The sequence below is a fragment of the Pituophis catenifer genome, unplaced genomic scaffold (genome assembly GCF_029215685.1).
Source record: "Pituophis catenifer annectens isolate HBS135680 unplaced genomic scaffold, rPitCat1.0.hap2 SCAF_1, whole genome shotgun sequence".
Taxonomy (NCBI): Eukaryota; Metazoa; Chordata; class Lepidosauria; order Squamata; family Colubridae; genus Pituophis; species Pituophis catenifer.
This window is the reverse complement of record NW_027256881.1, coordinates 301,234,424-301,248,675: the sequence shown is the minus strand read 5'-3', so window position 1 is coordinate 301,248,675 and position 14,252 is coordinate 301,234,424. Positions and strand designations below refer to the sequence as shown.

The window sequence follows — 14,252 nt, the reverse complement described above, 5'->3', positions numbered from 1 at the left end:
GCTTAATTAATTTATGAGTTATTTGGCTTGTTCCTCTGAAAAGCCAGGTAACTAGGTCTGTAAATGGTGCTAATCAAGTGACAGGTGGGATGTGTGAATTGATTTGGTTAGGAAAAAGCGCCAAGAAGCTAAGCCAAGTTTTCTTTCAGTTTGTATTCCATTCCATGTACAGAAGCTGACTGGACTGGCAGTTGAATCACATTTCAACCTTGAAAATGCCACAGAGTACTCTGATACTAATGAACACAGCTAGTTTAGGGGCTGCAGGGCAGTTTATCTGACACTTGTAATGCTATTATCTGGGGAACACAAAATGAGAATGGCTAGGGACTGAAGGAATAGCAGGGCATGGGCTTCTCTGGCTATCTCCATCATCTTTTGTTTGTCTAGTGGTACAATTGCTCCTATAACCAAGAATAATTGAGAAACATGCACTAGCACACTTATCAAAATAATTACCATTCCATGCAAGTGCTTCAGCAAGGGTTAACCTTTGTAACCAAAGAAATAGTGACGAAAAAGCAGCACAGCTTCTAAGTTGTCATATTTTTTACATGCTATATTTTGTTTCTTTTTATTGCTACAGAATATTAGTATATGCAAATTCTTATCAAGAAAAAATCTTTTGGGTTTCTTCAATATATCATCTTATTTATTTATTTATTTATTTATTTATTTGTTTGTTTGTTTGTTTGTTTGTTTGTTTGTTCGTTCATTCATTCATTCATTCAATTTATATGCTGCCCATCTTTATTAAGTTTCTTAGAAGAAAGTACATAACTTAGATGCATATTTTAATTAATGATACATAAACAATTTTCTCCCAATGGAAAGAAAGTAAGAAAGTAGGAAAGAGAAAGGATCCTAGTTAACCTGATAAAGTATACACAGATTTATGAAGATCAGTTTCTTGGATTCTACACTGAGTGGGATCTAAATTACTAATAAAGATACATAATTAATCCAAGATCTGATTTGTATTAAAATTTTATGTATATGATGTAATTCAATTTGAAATTGAAATTGGAAAGTAACAAGATTCAATTCAAAGCAGTTTGAAAAAAAATCAAATCATTAGTTATAAAGCAGTAAAATACTGAATATTTTCAGCTGATTCTGTTTTGACAGATCTGGATGAAAATAGCTAAAATGATGGATCTTTTACAATACTTTTTCCCAGTAAAATTTCAGCCAGATAACTTCAGTGGTTTAATACATTTTTAAAGTATTCTGTGCTGGGATGAAACCTAGCAGCCTCCAAATTGTCCAGCAAATATGCAGAGAATGTGCTAATATAGAAAGTGTCTCATCCCAGCTTAAAAATACCGGCATCGATTTTTGGAAATGACATATTGAATATCTGAATTAAAAAATTAATTTAAATCAATAAATTAAAAAAGTAATTTGCAGGGAGCTCATTCAATGCTTTGAACATTCTGTTAACAGATTTAATTAGAATGTGTAAGTTAATCAAATGTCCTTTGAATCAAGCCATCAATTTGTATTCTATACCATCCTAATAACTACACCTTGCCAAGAACTTGGAAGAAGAATGCTTTTTTAAAAAATAACTTTTTACTGAAAGCCCAGAGGACACAGATTTCTCCTAATGCTTGGAAGAAAATTACCAGATGATATGCTGGATCTTCCAGAAATAGTACATGTCAGATAATCAGCAGCAACTTCAATGTTGATAAATCAAAGCAGAGACATAATAGAGATAATTGCTACTTTAAGATTCTTTGAAAGAGAGTCTTCATTTGTGTGTGCATGCAATGCTTGTATATGCACATTAATAAATGCATACATGTTCAGGAACACTTGGAACATTTAGATTCCTTTGTGATGCCAGACTTAACATCCAGTATACATATAGCCTTTAAAGCTAAAAAGATTCCATATGATTCAAATTTTCTAACACGTCCTATCAACAAGAGGAATGGCACTGAAAATATATCAGTGGCTGAAACAAGCTGGAAGCATTTATTTTAAAACTTTTTTTAAAAAAAGGAATGTGTTGTGAAGTTTAAAAAAATTAAAATAGAAGGTTCTAGAAGTTTTATCAACCAGGGGACAATGATCAAAGCATAATTTAGTGGCCATTTTAATGTAATTTGAAGTTCTTTTTCTCTCAGTAGTTGTATGGCAGGACTCTATGTTTCTAAACTATGCTTCTTTATGGATGAACAGGCACTTCCTACATTTGTAGTAACTTGATTCATTCACTGATGCCACGTCTCAAGGTCCTAAAGACTGCAATGCATCACCATGGAAGAAGTAATGATACTGACTTCACAACATGTCTTCAGGTGATGGATAAGAGGAACAGACTGATAAAGGGCAAAAAAGGCTTCTGGTTTAAGTGCAAATGTAGTAGGAATTAGAGAAAAAGAAAAAAATTAACAGACTCATGAAAATTAGCAGTGGGTTTCAAATATATATTTGAATATATATATTGAGCTCTTTCTACATGAAACTCACAATCTAACTGTTACTGAATCTTGTTGAAGACTAAACAAAAGACCAAGTTGGGATCTGGTATAAAAGATTCAGATCCATTTTTGAATAGCCATCCTTATTATTATTTTTTTCTTGCAGACAGCATATCTGTGCAAGTGTGATGAAGTTACAATAGGAGTGCCAAGAAAAGCTGAAAAACATGATCAGTCACAAGAAAGAACCTCAAAGAGCTCATTCTATAGGAGAAATTCTCCAGCATGGCCCTACTGAAGGAGTTCACAAAACTCACAAATCCCTGCCACATGAGGTTTGTAAATCACCACTTTATTTAAGACCTATGACTTTTGTTTTCATAAATGCCATTCTTTATTCCAGCAGAACATGGCCGAGAAACAAAGAAGAATGTTAGGAAAGGAGCATCTTGAACTCAGTTTGTACTGAATTGTACATCAACAACATGAATGCCAATGTTAAATGTTAAATCTGTGTTGCTTAAGATTGTTCGTTCATTCATTCATTCATTCATTTTCCATCCTTATTATGTTTATAAATAATTCAAGGCAGCAAATATATCAAAGGAGCTGTGGTGGTGCAGTGGTTAGAATGCAGTATTGCAGGCTAACTCTGCTCATTGCCAGGAGTTTGATCCTGACCAGTTCAAGATTCCATCATTCTGAGGTTGATAAAATCAGACCCAGATTGTTTGGGGGGCAATGCTGACATTGTAAACTGCTCAGATAATGCTGTAAAGCACTCTGCAGCATTATATAAGACTAAGTGTTATTGCTAATACTCCTTCAATTTTTCCCTCAACAACAATTCCGTGAGGTGATATGGCCTGAGAAAAAGTTACTGGCTCAAAGTGACCCAGCTGGTTTTCATGCCTAAGGCAGGACTAGAACACACAGTCTCCCGGTTTCTAGTCAGGTATCTTAACCACTAAACCAAACTGGCTCTCTAGCCTTTTTGTAGAACTTCCTAGCTACATGCAAAACCACAATGGTTTTTACTACTGTCAGAGCAAGTCTTACCCCAAAATGCAAGCAGAATATGAGTAGTGGAAGAGAAATGTGAAAGCGCTAGCTTTGGATGATTTCTATTACTATTACTGTATTGATCTGAAATGCTTCAGGAAACAATGAACATAACCATCTGAAGTTTGATTTTTAGCAAACATAAAGCTTTTCAAAATAATATAATAACCTATCCACCCCACCCAGTCTTTTTTGTTTGTTTCTAACAAAAGCAAAAGAAAAGAAAAGAAAAGAAAGAAGACTTTTGTTTTGTGTTTTGTGGTTAAGGACAGATTTGCAGAAAACTTTTTACAACGCACACAAAAATTAGATGAAATTCTGTTCTCTATTAGATAACTATTTTAATTCAGAACAAGCCTCAAAAATAAATGAAACTTAAAGAAAAGCTCGAAACAAAATTATTTTTTTAAAAATAAAGTAGACTGCAGTTGCCTGCTGGATATTGCACAGTCATATCTATTTCCCCTGCCTCAAAGCCATAAAATTATCAAAATGTATCTATGCTCAAAGGGAGAAATTGAGCCCATTGCAAAATTTTCTAATCAGTTTTGGCATTTTAGTGGATACATTTTGAAGCATCATTGCTGCAGATAGCATGGCAGAGCGTAATAATTGTTGCAGATTCACTGTGGTTTAAATCTCCTCAGACTGGTTAAATAAACAGGGTACAGTACTAGCAAAAATACATTGCCATGTTAACCGCTTTTAAAATCCCATGGACAAATAGAACTTCTGAGGCATGTTTTCATATCTGTCAGAAAGATGTAAAAACAGCCATGGTTCTACCTCTTTTTTCCCCTATCTATTTCTTTTGTTAATTAATAGTCAGACCTTTATTATTATTTCAGGAAAAAATCGTCAATCTGCTTCCTTTCTCCCCACCAGAGCCAGTTCAAAAACCATTACAAATTTATAGCACAATGGTTTACAATAAACTGAACAGGCACTAGTTCAAACAGTTGGTTTTCTTTTCTTTTTTTCAAAAGTTGGCTTTCCAACATGATGGCCCATTCATGTTTTGCTCCTGCCAGTTCCATGGGATTGGATGCTTGGCTTTAAACAGTGACAATTTAGTACACATTCCTATCCATATATACATATGTCACGTATACATATATGAGCATACATATATATGTATACATTCAGATCCACATATATGTATTGGCATTGTCAATTGCAAAAAGCAAGCCAAAAAGAAGACTGACCTGGCTTACCTACACTCTGCTCGCATTCAATGAAATCTTCATCATCGTTAGAACATTCTGCTGAAGAAACGAGGTCATCTGTTGTCTGATGGGAATAAGAACAAAAGAAAAAAAATGGAAACAAAGATCAAATGAAGGGAATCATATTCAAAAGAACAGCAGATATTTCTATGACACATATTTTTCTTATTATTTAGACTGTTGGCATTATTTTTTCTTTTTGTATGTTTATGGAGATTCTCAATCATCCATCCAGGTCATTGTTACCCCAAAGATGCTTTTCCAAAATACAACTGGACTTTCTTGGTCGTTTTCAAGGAAAAAAACCAAAAAAGTCCAGTTGTCTTTCTAGCCCAAGATTCCATTAAATTACTGTAACGTGTTTCATTGTTTTCCATATTATGTTAAAATGGTTCTAAGGTACTTCTAGAATACATATTTCCCATATGTAAAAACATAGAAAATTGCCATAAACTCTGTCACTGATTCATTTTGTTTAGTATTATCTAGACAACTCTCCATATCTGGAAATACCAAAGACAAAATAGTTACTATATATGTAGCAGGGAGTTTAGTACTGAGTTTTGGCCCTTGTTTTGAAAAATATAATGACAAATTAGTACTGTTAGTACTCTTACACCATAGTAGAGACTATCAGCAAGTTCTAGAGAACTTCATATAGTACCGTAAAAAAGGTTACCTAATTTTGTACAATTTCCCCAGTTAGTTAACTGGAAAAATTAAAATATAATAAACAAATGAATAAATAAAATGGCTTAGATGCATAACTAAATAATCTTTTAATCAATTTCTGGGTACAATATTTAAAACATAAAAATATACTTCATAAGATAGTTATGCATATAATCATACATGATATGATTGCATTTATGCAAGAAAAATACACAATATTTCTAAAAATAATATGCAGTGTGTAATCCAGCTGTAGGTATGGTTTGGAGAGTAAAAATCAGTGGTGGGTTGCTACCGGTTCGCACCGGATTGGGCGAACCAGTAGCAGCGGTGGCAGGCTCTGCCTGGATGCTTCTGGGCATGTTCAGAAGCTTCTGCACATGTGCAGAAGCACCGCGTGCACGCAAGAGCAAGCCGGTAGCAATGGGATTTGGAACCTGTCCCTGGTAAAAATGTACTAGTATCAAATGAAGGCTATTTTATTTCAAATTCCACAAAAAAGCAAAGTATTTGTCTCTCTTATGACACTGGTATGGTAATGCATGGCAGATGCACTATTGTCTCTAAAAAACTGAGGCCACATCAAGAGTGTGTCAGAGCCCATGTTCCATGAACTTTTCAGCTAGTAATTCTGAGCATGTGAGTGGCTGTGACTGTTCTAATTAAAGAGCAGCATGTACTGTGGTGTGTTAAGAAGTATAATGGCTTCCCTTCCCAGTAGTAAGTCCTTCATGTAATTGCTCCAATTAGTAGAATTACTAATGGAGACCAATAGGAGGGTTTTGTGGAAGCCTCTGGACTCAGGCATATTGTGCAAGAGTATGAAAGTATCCAGCCCTTGGCAACATGATCTCAACAAATGCCTGATTCTGCCATTCCCTACTCTTTGCTATTCCAGTTCTGTAAACAGTATATAAAAGGTATAGATTCCACAGTGTTCTGATTCCTATGCAATCAGAAATCCTGTTGGATACACAGTAGAAAACCAGGCTCATTGTGGCTGCCCGGAGCTGTTCTTTACCTAACAATTTACAGAAGCTCCTAATGGCAGTCTCAGACTTGGGATTCGATATGCAAGCAAACTTGCCTTCTCTCACATACACTCCTGTGTCCCTCCTACTGGTACTTTTTCAGCTAGGATGAGAAAAGAGAGGAAAAGGCTGGCTGCTTTCATTCTCTTCCTGAATTGTGCTTTGAGAATCTGGTTATGACATCCTTTCATTCAATTAAATTACAACCTGTGCAATGACTGGGGAAGACAAAAGCCTCCTCTTACTGAATTTCAGAACCAGCATTCTTCTCCTTTGGTTATGAAGAGGCTGACCCATGTGGTTCATTAACCTCTGGAGAACTAGAAATAAAGATAACTCTGTCTCTTGTTTTAGTCCATTGTAAGCATCATTGTCTCTTTCTCTGGACAATATTATATATTTAAACATCTCAATAGAGATAATTGCACCTGCAATTATTTCCACTGTTTCTTCCCACTGATAAACTATTAAAACAAGACAAATCTCTTATTTTTCTGAATATAGTTCCTCAGTGGCCAATGAAAAAATTAGATAGAAATCCACATTTCTGTGGGATTTCCTTAATAATCTCAAATTTGCATTGGAAATTAAAACAGGAGTATTGTTCTCCCTGCCTGTTGGCCCTCTGAAGACTTTCTTGAAACTGAATTGAGATTGGAATGGGGATGGACATCTCTTCTCATTGATGGAATTCATGTTTTGAATATTAAAGATAGTAAACTGAGTTCCTGAGACTGCCAATGAAACCTGAAAAGATTCTTGCTGCAGTACATCAAGAGCTATTGAATGTTAGTATGGACAAAACTAAGTAAGGTTCATCTTTTTCAGTGTAAGCATCAAATAATAGGCAGAGGTTTAAAATTTGATTTTAATAACTAATGGAAAAACAAACCTGCTAACTCGTAGAAATAATAATGAAGGTTTTATAAAAATAAGCAGTGCTTTCACTTGCAAAAAAGGGAGACAAACAGAATGTATAAAGCTTGCCTGTTTATCCTTTTCATGAAAATATTTCACAGTAACGTATTCTGAAATATGTATTTTATTCTTTTGAAGAAACATGTCAGAACCAAAATAACTCAGCCCAGTGTTTACAACAAAAAGATTTTTGTTATAAATCAACTGTAATCTATACCATTACAGTCAATTTATATTTTATAGATTGTAATTTATACAATTAACTATCAATTGTAAATGTTACATTATTCTTACTATTATTATTTATTTGGCTATATTGAAAAAGTGTTGATATCATGTAGGAATACTTTGTCTGTAATTTTCAGTATTTATGAGAGGTTTACCTTCAAATTCCCTCACTTCAAGGAACTGACTCTAATGAATTATTGTTTCTAAATTTCTAATTATTTGCTTTTAGAATTTCTTTCTTTCTGATGAGGATTCTATATCTGTATCCATAGTTATGTACTGAATCATGAGAGAGAATTCCAGTTACTATAGAAAAATTCAATCAGAGCCATTACATACCTTTTACCTTTTTCTGACAGTCCAAAATAAGAATTTATGCTGCAGATTTGTACCCTTTGACCTACTGTTCCAAATAAAATGGCTCTATCTATAAAATATTCCATAGGAATCAGTCCTGTTTAGACTATGACTATTCCATTCATTTGCTATGTGATGATTTTATGGGTATTAAGCACTAGATAAAATAAAAGCTGTCATGGAAGAGCTTTATGAAACTATAAACAACACATCCAGTGAATGATGTGTTCTCATTCTTAGGATAGATGAAAAGAGAAAGGCCTATAAATATCTGCTTCTCAAATCTAGCAGATAAATTGTGCTACAATATGCTCTTGACGGCTGACTTCCTTTTTAAAATCTGGCTTATATTCCTTTAGCTACCTGAGAAACTGTTTCCATAATTATACTTCTGCATACTTCTTAACCTTCATTAGAAATCAGTATCAAAATTGTGTTTTCAATGGTCAATTAGGATAAATGTAGTATAGATTTCAATTCACCTTATATTAATAAATTATATATTAGATTTAACTAAGAAGTTGGACTCAAATGGTTGAAGAAGAAGGAAATGTCCTGGAACATGATCTCAATTATCAAGAGGAAACATTCCGCCTAAGCAAAAGGCAAATTTAAGCATTATGTTTTAAACTTGAGCACATCTAAAGCTGGATTTTATTTGCCTTCTGTCTTTCACTGGTATAAATAAATAATACCAGTTAATATATTACTAAATTTTTCACTTTAAGCAAAAATTTAATACAAATTGGATAATGGGCAACATCTTTCCTGGAATTATAGGAAAAATTATTTTAGCTTCCTTGACAATTTCTCAGTTGTTTTATGAAACTCCAAAATGAGCTTGGTACCAAGTAACATTTCGTAATAATATTATTTTACTTTAATGCTGCATCTTAATTTTTAATTTCATTTCTGATTTAAACACTTCTCTCTTTGCCTCTTCCAGCCCTCCTGTATAATAAGGGACTTAATTATTTGTTATAACATTTTGTTTAAACTGAACAATTAGAAATACATTCTCTCAACTGATATGATTTTTTTTACTGGGGAGGAGGGATAAACAGTAAAATCCATTTGTGCACACAAGTTTACATTATTATTACTGTATATACAAAAATGTGAAATCACAGCTGCAAATTCTTTAGCTGTTGTTGGCTTTTATGCACTTAGTCCTTTCCAAGAACCTAGAATGTATCAGTGCAATTTATGTGTGGATCCAGGCAATGTGCTATTTCTAATTGATAGAAATTTTGTCAATCTGCAGATTTTCTAAGTGGCATCCAACATTTTTGGTATGACATCCAGTGTGCTGATAACCACTGGCACCACCATGGCCAGTTTAAGCCATAATTGGATGTTCAGATTTGATACTTTTTGATCTTCTGCAATTCTTTGTGTTCTATTCTACTATCTCCTGGTATTGCCACATCTATTATCCACACTTTCTTCTTTTCAACCCCAAATAAATCTGGTGTGTTACGAGCTAAAGATTTCTCAAATCCCACAATATTTTAACCTGCTAATTTTCAACTACATTGTTCAACTATATTGTTTCATTACTACACTGATAATTTTTACAGATGTTTCAATGAATCATTTTGGCAATTATGTTATGTTGCTGTTTATAATAAATTTATGTGATCTTTTTTGCAGTAGGTGAGTATATAATCTACTATTGTCATCTGCCTTTTTGCACAATCTGCACTTTGAATCATTGATAATGCATTTTTCAACTCTGGCCTTGATTGCATTTGGCTCTTAAGCAGCCAAAATCGAGCCTTTGATTTATTTTTTTTTAAAGTCCCAGCTGTAAGCCATTGCCAAAATGATAAAGGTTTTACCTTCATTTACTTTCCCTACAGTCTTTTGTAGAAATTAATCATGTAATGCTTTTTCTTGACAGCATTCTGTTCTTGAGTTTATTACATTATTTCAATAGTTTGTTATAAAGATATTTTTTGTAAAGTAGATGGTTTATTATATATTGGTAATATATTCTTATATATTATTTTAAAGGCATTTTCCCAGGAACATAATTGTAAATCTTTAAAAACTCAATAAATATATTTGCATTAAAAAAACACATTGGGTACTAAAAATGTTATCTTACATAAATATCATGGGGTCAAACAGACATTATAGAGATGGCCATGTAAGTATGGCTGGAACCTCTTTAAGCATTTCTACTAACATTTCAGTTGGATAACTTCTGCAAAAGAAGAGTTTTTAACTGATAACATCAAAAGCTGCCGAGACATTCAGGAGAATCAACAAGAGTACATTTCCCATTTCTCTTTCCTTGACAAAGATAACAAAGAAGGAAGCAAATCTTATGTCATGCAGAGATTTATAAGTTAACCAACAATTTCAATGTTACTTATGAAAGTGACCTAGAAAAAATATGCAGCAAAAAATAGATCCTTAAGCTAATAGGCAGCCTCCAGTTGTATTGTCGCTACCTTGGTTTATGCTAATCAAAGAATCCCTATTTGTAGATGGAAGATGACAGGTTGGGTAACACTAAAATAAAATTCTTCTTAGAAATAGCATATCTTTTTTTAAAAAATGGATTGATTATTATCTGAAGACAGGTGAAAGATCATTTTCACACAAGGCACAAAGAAATGACTGTTACCACTATACATGGTTATTTTAGGATTATTTATAAAGTATTAAGCCAAGACAGTATCCTCTGTGGCCATCATCTCTAAAGTAGGCATTTGAGATATGATGAGAGAAATTGGAAAGCCCAGGATGTGGCCCAGCAGATAGATAGTTCTGGGATTGACAGGGTGGATCAGATCAGATTGACAAACTCTGCTTGAAGAGCAGCTAATAGATACCAGAAAAGCAGATTTTTAGATGTGCACATTTTAGTTACAAAAGGAACTGCAAGAGGCCTCATCACAGAAAATATGCTCTTTCTTATAAACCCTTGATCCTGATTAGCTGAGGGCTAGTCATTAATCAGCATGCCCTTTATCCTCTACATCAACCAAAGTTAACAACAACAAAGAATCCAACACTCCTCCCTTCTGAAAAATTCCCACCCCTGATATTCACTGCACATATACTCCCTGTTGGATTTAAAAATGAAAACCTTACCTACTGCAAAATTATATCAAGTAGAGTTACCTATTGTAACAAAATCAGCTCCTCAATCATTACCCCAGCAGATGAGAGATTAAATAACTACCCCTACAAGTTATAAGAGGGAAAGTAAATCAGCCTTCATTTTTGCACTCTGTGTGTCCAATACAGTAAGTCTCCTATCAAATGTTGTTCTTTTTTTTAAAACAGAGTGTGAGCACACACATGCACACAGTAAAATGAAATTAGTCTCTGGGAAATATAATTGCTATCATTACTATCATCAAATAAAAGCCAACTGCTGCTGCTCCACATACTGTGTAAAATATTGGAGATTTTTCATCTGATTTCAAAGCATTTGGAGGACCACGAAAAGGAGGAAGAGAAGAGCAAGGAGGTTAGGCTTTAGCTGCCCCATATGTTCTCCTTCCCTCAGCCTTTAGCAGGGTGGACAAAATAAGCAGTGAGTCAAGAGAAGGGGAAATTAAGAAGGACATAAAGAAAAAAGAAAAAGAAAAAGCAAGGATTAATTTGTCTGTTGTTCAGAGTACCTTGACAGAGGAAAGAAAAGTATTGAACCACAGCAGCTTAAACCAACCTTAATGTACCTTCTCAAAAGCAGGAGGAATATAATGCTAGGTGGTTTTCTGCTGATAAGCAAATCCCCCTAAACCCTTTCCATTTATTTCTTGGCCTGAAGAAATTACATATTACTTAGGAGCGAAATAAATAAATAAAGCCCACATCTCTGAGAATCTAGATTGCTTGTTTATTGATTACACACCCCACTTTGTCTCTAGGGCATGTAGATGTGCATTAAAAAAAACAACAACCACAGAACCACGTACATGTTTTTCCAACCATTTTTCCTTACTGCAGACAAATCTTTGTTGAGGTTTAGAGCTGAATTGTGGACCAAGTAGAAAAAGTTAAAACATGTGCTCCTTTTCTTTACCTGCCAGCCAACCAACCATATCAAATATGAATGAGTACTTCTGGATTATGTCATTTTAGGATAGACACAAATTCTACTACTCAAGTTTATTAGCACCAAGTTCTACCAAGTTATGGATACTTCTGCTATAACCACTTCTAAGACAAGTCTAAGTCAATGTTATGTAATGGCTTTGGAGGAAGAGGATATTGGGGGACTATGTCATCCCTTGGTATTTAGATTGAAGCATGGAGCTTTAGACAGCAAACCACCAAGACTATTGTTTCCATATGAAAGCCTGCACACCTATATACTTATACACCCACACATATATACCCTTGGCCAATTCACAATTGACCGAGCACAAAAATTTCAAATTCTACCCATAATAATGTTCCAAAACACTTTCCCTTGAAGGAGATTTCTACAGCAATTTCTCTTTCATCAGACTGAAGGAGAACTCATGAACCACGTCTTTCTTTAGTTGAGCATAGTGAAGATATCTTCTTGGTTGGACCTGTAATTCTAGGTTGTCTGACCTGATGACAATGAGATGAATGCAGATTGTAACCTCCTAAAAACTGTTGAGTATGAAAAAAGTAAAAGTCTGAGGACATGTACCTTATTCACTTAGAAAAGGATAGCATGGCTTTCCAAAAGCTAGAGGTTCATCTGCTCTAAAAAGCATCAGTTGCCCTTTCAGAATAAACTTCCAGTCGGAGAAAATGAGCTTTCTGCTTGTTGTAGCAGCTATGCACTTTGTAATTGTGTCCCAAGAATATTTTTTTATTTACAGTCTGCTCCTTTGCCAGAAATCAATATGTCATTTTGCTGGCATGTTTTGACTCTGTCTCCTGGACATCTTTATTTAACTTTTCTCTTTTCTCTTCCAAAAGAGGAGAACTGTGTTGGATATATATTATTGATTAGATCATTTGGAAAGATAAATAAATAAATACGTGATCATAGCTATAAAGATAATGTTTATGTTGTTTATGTTTATTATATTTGTATACCACCCTTCTCCCAAAGGACTCGGGGCGGTGAACACCCAGCAGATAAAATACAGAAAATACAAAAATTAAAACAATATTAAAAACCGATTAAATTAATTTGGCCCACAGTTAAAACTATATTATTATATATATATATGCTCCTAGAAGCACGAAGCCGAAAACACCAGCCTGAAGATGACGAATGAGACTTCGTCGAAACGTTGCCAAGACACCTCCAATTTTATGTGGGAGAAAACCCGAATAACCAAAGACCTACATACAAACACCCGCGAAAACCTCAGAAAATATATATATATATATATATATATATATATATATATATATATATATATATATATATATATATATATATAATATATAATAATATATAATATATATCTATATATCTATATCTATATCTATATATATCTATATCTATCTATCTATCTATCTATCTATCTATCTATCTATCTATATAATATATAATATATAATATATAATAATATATAATATATATATATAACTATATATTAAAGCCCATAATTTAACAATTTAAAATTAAAACAATTTAAAAAGTTAGATCAGGTCAGCCCGGCTTGATGAAACAAAAACGTCTTTAAGGCACGGCGGAAAGCGCGCAGATCCGGGATCTGCTGTATCTCTGGGGGCAACTCGTTCCAGAGGGTAGGTGCCCCCACAGAGAAGGCTCTCCCCCGGGGGCTGGCAGCCGACATTGTTTGGCAGACAGCACCCTGAGGAGCCCCTCTCTGTGGGAGCATACTGGTCGGTGGGAGGGTACTGGCGGCAGAAGGTGGTCTTGTAAATACCCAGGTCCTAAGCCATGGAGTGCTCTAAAGGTGGTAACCAATACCTTGAAGCGCACCTGGAAGACCATTGGGAGCCAGTGCAGCTCGCGCAGGAGAGGTGTTACATGGGAGCGCCGAGTCGCCCCAATCACCACCCACGTGGCCACATTCTGGACCAGTTGGAGCCTCCAGGTGCTCCTCAAGGAGAGCCCCATGTAGAGAGCATTACAGTAGTCCAAGTGGGACATGACGAGGGCATGAGTGACCATGCGTAAGGCATCCCAATCCAGAAAAGGACGCAACTGGTGGATCAGGCTAACCTGATAAAAAGCCCCCCTGGCCACAGCCGTCATATGCTCTTCCAAAGACAGCCATGTATCCAGGAGGACACCCAAGTTGCGAGCCCTCTCTGTGGGGGCCAACGACTCGCCCCCAAAAGTCAGCGATGGTACCAACTGACTATATCGGGATGCCAGAAGCCACAGCCACTCGGTCTTGGAT

The 14,252-nt window shown here is 34.9% G+C and overlaps 1 protein-coding gene across 25 annotated transcripts in view; it reads right to left on the bottom strand.

The window, feature by feature from the left end:
- Nucleotides 1–14,252, bottom strand: part of NRXN3 (neurexin 3) — a 1,226,878-nt gene that overhangs the window by 35,479 nt on the left and 1,177,147 nt on the right. For 10 of the 25 annotated variants that reach the window (XM_070931456.1, XM_070931455.1, XM_070931458.1 and 7 more), the window contains one exon: nucleotides 4,709–4,784. In XM_070931456.1, coding sequence (XP_070787557.1) covers nucleotides 4,709–4,784 — 76 coding nt within the window. Of the gene's footprint in view, nucleotides 1–4,699; nucleotides 4,785–14,252 lie in introns of all 25 variants that reach the window. The other 15 variants (XM_070931453.1, XM_070931452.1, XM_070931457.1 and 12 more) reach the window with 2 other exon arrangements.